The sequence below is a fragment of the Saccostrea cucullata genome, unplaced genomic scaffold (assembly GCF_032062105.1).
Source record: "Saccostrea cucullata isolate Sc308-1 unplaced genomic scaffold, CSIRO_AGI_Scuc_v1 ctg19938, whole genome shotgun sequence".
NCBI classification, from domain to species: domain Eukaryota; kingdom Metazoa; phylum Mollusca; class Bivalvia; order Ostreida; family Ostreidae; genus Saccostrea; species Saccostrea cuccullata.
This window is the reverse complement of record NW_026937185.1, coordinates 1-6734: the sequence shown is the minus strand read 5'-3', so window position 1 is coordinate 6734 and position 6734 is coordinate 1. Positions and strand designations below refer to the sequence as shown.

The 6734-nt window shown below is 33.4% G+C and overlaps 2 protein-coding genes across 2 annotated transcripts; both read left to right on the top strand.

Annotated features, from left to right (window-relative positions):
• The first annotated feature begins 275 nt into the window (after positions 1-275).
• LOC134247487 (protein MMS22-like) lies at positions 276-3595 on the top strand. The gene is made up of 7 exons (XM_062729844.1): positions 276-376; positions 534-658; positions 931-1021; positions 1265-1308; positions 2858-2978; positions 3266-3325; positions 3445-3595. Exons 1-7 carry the CDS (start codon positions 276-278, stop codon positions 3593-3595), a joined length of 693 nt encoding a protein of 230 aa, XP_062585828.1.
• Positions 3596-4739: 1144 nt separating this feature from the next.
• LOC134247486 (rho guanine nucleotide exchange factor 39-like) lies at positions 4740-6730 on the top strand (the record flags this gene model as incomplete). The annotated part of the gene is made up of 5 exons (XM_062729842.1): positions 4740-4841; positions 5187-5396; positions 5577-5665; positions 6289-6400; positions 6596-6730. Coding segments are annotated over exons 1-5 (636 nt in total), but the record flags the coding sequence as incomplete, so codon positions are not given.
• Between the last annotated feature and the right edge of the window lie 4 nt (positions 6731-6734).

Below are 6734 nucleotides of genomic sequence, written 5' to 3'. Positions count from 1 at the left end.
AAACTATTACTCTTATCTTTAAAATATATTGTCCTTTCCACTTGGACATTAAGCATATAAACTGTTTTATGAGCAGATGTATTGTGAAAAACATCCAGCTTTGGTTTGGGCATCAGGGTGGACCTAAAATAATCTTATAATGCCATTTATTATTCAGTAATGAAATTTGTTGTTCATATTTTAGATCACCAGAATGTGTAAGTTCAGTGATATGATATCATTTTTAGTGATTAATCAGTGTGTGAGGACACAGCTTCAGAAATTTTAATTGTCTGATGAAGGGTCGCTTTGCTGCTGTATTATTGTACATACAGAAAAACATCAATGTGGCAACACTGTCAGAAAAATTAGTCGAGGATTTCAACAAGGCTGCCATGTACGTCACCACCTTTCTTTACAAATTGTAAAAAGAAGATTATTTGATATTAATGTGTGATTCTGTGTTAAATTATTGCTGTGTTTGGAAAAAGTCTTCTTTGTGTAAATTATCAGCACTAAGTGGAGACACTGATTCATTGTTCTGTATTTATTAGAAAATTAGGTCAGGAGGAGATGAGACATTACAGTCACTGGACTGTGGTTTGTGCTTACATGGAACATGTTGCTGAAGTATTTGAAAGAAGCAGTGATGTGGAACTGTCACAGTATTTATTCATCGGTGGGTCATTTTTAAAGTCAGTCCATTCTTAAATGATTTTGTATAAAAGAGATAAGTGAAATTACTTGTTAAATATAATTTCCTGTACAATTCACAATAGTGGAAATTTATTAACTTTAACACTAACACATCATTTTTGTTTCGTGTTTATACATATAAAAATGTTATGATTGGTTTGCATATTAAAGTTGTTCATTCATAATTTGCTTAGTATTTCTGAATTTTGCTTGAACACTTGCATCATTTGTAATGTTTTGAAATTTTTCTTTAAGGAGAAGGTTTTGGAAAACTTCTGGACTCATGTAGAAGCTCAGAAATAAGTGGAATAGTTACTACCCTACAAGAAATACTCTGCAAGTTTAGGTAAGAATTCTTAGATCAGGACAGATGATAAATTTGCTATATATGATTTGTCTGGATTGTCAGAGAGATGAGTATATAGGGTTTTACCCTTGATATTTCTTCTTATTTTGTATTATGTAATGAAAATAAAGTATGAATTTAAGTAATTGTATATTTATATGTACTTAAAATGTCTCTCAAGCAACAGTAAGTGATCAAAAAAATTAGGATAATTATTATAATGTTTGCATTTTTCAATTGCAGAGATATTGTCACAAGAGGTTTTGTCATGACTGCACCAAACTCAGGTAAATATATGTGCCGTAGGTCAAATGCAAAGGTGACAATTAAAAGGTCAGAATTGATGATAACAAGGGAAGGTTTCGTCACAAGAAATTCACTTGTGAAATATAAAATCTCTAGCTCCAACCATTCAATAGCTATGAAAAGTTGAAATTTATTCAAAATTTGGTCAGATGCCTAGGTCGATTGTTCAAAAAAGGGAAGATCTTTTTACTATGTTTACAAGGAATACCTTCATGAAGTACCGTATAAGTAGAAATTTTAGTGAGGATTTAATTTTAGCATTATTAGCGAGACTGTTGAGATCGCAAAATTTGAATATCACTAAAAATAAATTGTTTTATTTGTACTAGCTTCTTGAGTGAGCATTTTAATATCGCTAAAATTACTTCTTGCTAAAAATGAAATAACAGTTTTTAAGGAGAAATTGCTAAATTTGCTTCTTGCTAAAATTTCCACTTTTACGGTATGAAAACCTTAACACAATGATTCAGAAGTTATTTTGTTAGGTTAAAGATATGTAAAATTTTGCAAAATTGACTTAAACTCACATGTAAGGAGGTCAAATATGTCGATACTAAAAGAATTATAAGGTCTCTTCAAAGGATAACACCATGTGAAGTATGAAAGCCCTAGTTAAAAAGGTATGGACAAAGATAAACTGTTTATTTGTGCATTAATAGACAAAGCCAAACCAAACACTTGATTAAAGAGGAATCATAATTTCTTTACAATAAATCAAATGTTTTAAAATATATATTTCTACTTGTAATATCGACAAAGCCAAGAAACTAGTTGGAAAATATTTCAAATTTTGTTGTTTGCATTCCCTATGTAGTGTACATTTATTACAGTATGACACTGAAGTGTGTAATAGTTTACAACTAGAAGTGTTTGTGAAACACATGCCCCCGTATGGCAACATAGCTAAGACTAAACTTTTTTAAAATGCAAATTTAATAATGTGGTACCTAAAGTAGGTTGTTTTCACTGGAAATACAATTAAGAAATATGAAAGTTGGCCAAGGTTAAAGTTTTTTCATAAGTACGAAAATCTTCAAGGTCAAAAGGTCAAAGTTTTTTGTATCCATTACTATCCAATGAAAGATCTTTCCACAAAGAATACACATATGAAGTATAAAAGTCCTGGTATCTACTGTTCAAAAGATATGGCCAAAGATAAAGAATTTTTGTGTGAAAGAGGGTCAAACTCCAAGGTCAGAAGGTCAAATTTGATGGTACCCAAAGAAAGGTATTGTAACAAGGAATACACATGTTAAATTTGAAAGTCATATCTCCACTAAATCAAAAGTTATGGGCAAGGTTAAAGTTTTTGCCGACAAACAGACAGCTAGACAGACGGACGAACAAGACAAAACCTATATACCCCCGAAACTTCGTTTGCAGGGGCATAAATATACATATAGAGCTATTATAGCATCAATATTGTCAGAACTACAATATTTACTAAAAATGCGTATTTACAGTAATTAACCTATCTGCTATTATATACTGTAATGCAGCTTAATGAAATGGATATTTTTACCATTACAGCTATGTACTCTGCAGTGATGACCAACATTTCTCCATCACTGAGAACACTGTGCTGTAGTCTAACAGCACCACAACCATGTGCTGACCTGCTAGCAGCACTGTGCTTAATGTCCATTGACTGGTAAGTCAGACAGTTGTTGAATCCATCCTATCTCTAGGTCTGATTTTTGTGCAAGAGTAAAGCTCACTTGAGCCAAATGGATGTTGATATTAAATGGAAAAAATAAGTGTCATTTAAAAGTCTTCTTAAGAAGCAATGAAACAAAAAAACAAGAGACATACAGTCCTTGACTGAGCATAGACTCCAGCTAAGGTTACCATTAAGAGTTGCTTCTCTTGTCTGTATATTGAATATGTTTTTTTTACAGAAACTTTGGTTAAATTATTCAACTTTGAATATTTTTGCAGTAAAACGGATGATTTTGTCAGCATTGTTAAGTTTTCTACAAGTGAACAAATCAACAAAAGGTAATCATCATTCCTTAAATATCATAAAGTAATTTTACATCATCATTATAAATTCCAAGCTTATTTAATGATTCTATTTACAATAGTGATTTATTTTGCATTCCTATATCTTTATTAAGCATATCAAGTCGCTTCCTGTCACAAGTTCTGTCTGTGACTGGCTTTCTGAAACAGTTGTCAGAGCACCTGCCATCGTATGAGGTTACTCTGATACAGGCATGGATAACCTCCTCAATACTAGTGCCTCAGTCACCTCTCAGGCTCAAGTAAGTGCACACTTACATGTAAAGTCTGTATGTTATCTTATTTCTCATACACAGTTTGAAAAAATGTTTAACATATTGTTCCCAGCAGTGCATATGGCCAAGGCATTTAGGATAGTGAAGTTTATTAGAAATTTGAGTGTACTTTGAATGTTTTTATACCCCCCGCAAACAAAGTTTGGGGGGGTATATAGGAATCACCTTGTCCGTCTGTCTGTGCAATGGTGTCCGGTCCATATCTTTCTTATAAATAAACTTGGTAGGTTCTCATTTCACACAAAGATTGCCTATGACCCAAGGGTGTGTCATGACCTTGACTTAAGGTCATTTGGGGAAGTTAGGTCACTGGAAGAAAAATTTCATAATTCGTGTCCGGTCCATATCTTTCTTATGAATAAACTTGGTAGGTTCTCATTTCACACAAAGATTGCCCATGACCCAAGGGTGTGTCATGACCTTGACCCAAGGTCATTTGGGGAAGTTCAAGGTCACTAGAGGAAAAATTTCATAGTTTGTGTTTGGTCCATATCTTTCTTATGGATAAACTTGGTAGGTTCTCATTTCACACAAAGATTGCCCATGACCTAAGGATGTGGCATGACCTTGACCCAAGGTCATTTGGAGAACTTCAAGGTCACTTGAAGAAAATTTTCATAATTCGTGTTTTGTCCATATCTTTCTTATGTATAAACTTGGTAGGTTCTCATTTCACACAAAGATTGCCCATGACCTAAGGGTGTGTCATGACCTTGACCCAAGGTCATTTTGGGAAGTTCAAAGTCATTGGAATTTGGAAGTAAAATTCAGAATTTGTGTCTGGTCCATATCTTTCTTATGGGTAAACTTGGTAGGTTCTCATTTCACACAAAGACTGCACATGACCCAAGGGTGTGTCATGACCTTGACCCAAGGTCATTTGAGGAAATTCAAGGTCACTGAAAGAAAAAATTCATAATTCTTGTCCTGTCGATATCTTTCTTATGGATAAACTTGGTAGGTTGTCATTTCACACAAAGATTGCCCATGACCCAAGGTTATTTGGGGAATTTCAAGGTCGCTGGAAGAAAAATTTCATAATTCATGTTTGATACATATCTTTATTATGGAAAAAACTTGCTTCAGAAAAACCCAGCGGGGGGTATTTTCATGAGAACTTCCAGAAAATGCTCAGCATACAGAAGTGCTTTGACAAGTCTGCACCCAAAATCCTCACTCCAGGCCGAGAGTTCATCAAGGAAGGGATTCTGAAAAAGGTAAACTTTAAGGTTAATCCAACAATTCAGGCTGATATTTATAATTAACCTTCTTCTATATAATATTTAGTTAAGTCAGTTACTTGGTAAACAGGAATTTCTGCAACATCCCTGAACTTTTCATATTCTCGTAGTGTTTTGATTTTGGTTTGAAGACAAAATACCGGTAATACAGCAATAAAATAACACTAGTTACATTATTCTTATATTTTTTGATACTATTGGTAATGATGTCAAACTTCTAATTGGAGTGAAAGTTTGAAATTGGATGCTTCCCTTGTCATGAACTTGTAATAAATTTTTTATCATCTGAAGAACCACACCAAAATCTCTTTATTTTTACAGGTTTCCAAAAGAGGTGGAAAGCCCCACGACAGGATGTTCTTCCTGTTCTCTGACATCTTGCTTTACGGGAAGCCGCGGTTACTGGACAGTATTACTAACTCTTACACCTGCTGCTGTGTGCTGCCACTGAAACACTGCCAACTGGAAACCGTGTTTGGGGGCACCAAACGGGGATCACAGGAAAAGACAGAGGCAGGGGGCATGTTCAAGGTTAGATTCTGACCATATATATACCATATATATATAAATGATATTTGTTTATAACATAAATTGAAAGTGTTTCTAAATAAGTGGATAACATTGTCTTAAGGATAGTCATATGATGTCATTTTCAGTTTTAATTCAGTTTTAAGGTAATTTTTTATAAGTTTGAAATTTTGTATTTTACAGATTACCTGTAAAGATGAGAGTTTACTGCTGTTTTCAAATGATCCAGATGACATGAAAAGCTGGATTAAAGAGCTGGATTCAGCCATCAGGTTCAGATAAAATCTGCAGACAGATTATTTCTGATTTAGTTGAATGTTGATACATGTGTGCATCTGTGTTGCTAAACTTTTAAATTTCTTTGTTTAAGAAACCTCTCTACACTGCACACTAAAGAGTTCTGATTCTAAGGTATTTTTCTGCAGTTAGAGTGATCTGCCCTTAGAACTAAATTCTAAAAAATATACATTTACACAATATTACTCAATTTGTAATCAATTCAAGTATTCACAACATTTTAAAAGGCCAGGATAAATTAACTGAACATGTTATTTACATGTATTTTCTCTATTGGAGTATAAATTAACAGTGATATCTATTTACTAATACTGTGTTGTCTTTGAACATTTTTCCCGGGGGTAAATGCCACGCTCCATACATTGAAAATTAGATAGATAAGCACAATATTAGCTCCTTTATGCAATAAAATTTTCTCAATGTCCAAAAAATATTTTGCACTGGTGTAGAGAGGGCCCTTAAAGAAGTTTATGAGATATGAATGATATTTTTCACTATAAATAAATTATTTGATTTTATTTTATCAATTGATAGTCATATAATCATATTATATCACAGATTGAAAATTTGAAAATTACATGTATCTACAATATTTTAGGAAACTGAGTAACAACCGTTCTACATTAAGAAAACCTAGCAGCAACAAGGCTCCGATGAGGGGGAGGTCACTATGGAAACAACGTAAACTAGAGAAAGAAAGAGATCAACAGGTATTTTAAAAGTTAAAACTGGCATTAGACCCGACATACACTGTGAATAAATATGATTTTGACAAGTTTGTCCAGATTTCAAATGTTAAAAAGGTATATGTGTTTATAAAAATGTTTATGGATGTTTAATTCTACATTTAATGTGGGTTTAACTTGAATAATATAAAACATGTCAGCATATTTCTGTTTTTTCAGATCCGTCGAATAATCCAGAAAGATGAGTCAGAGTGTACCAAGTTATCTCCATTGAAGCTCATATCAGAAATAGACGCCAATAAATGCCTGTCTCCATGGAAACGACCTAAACTGTGCTCTTCTGACCTCTCCTCTACTC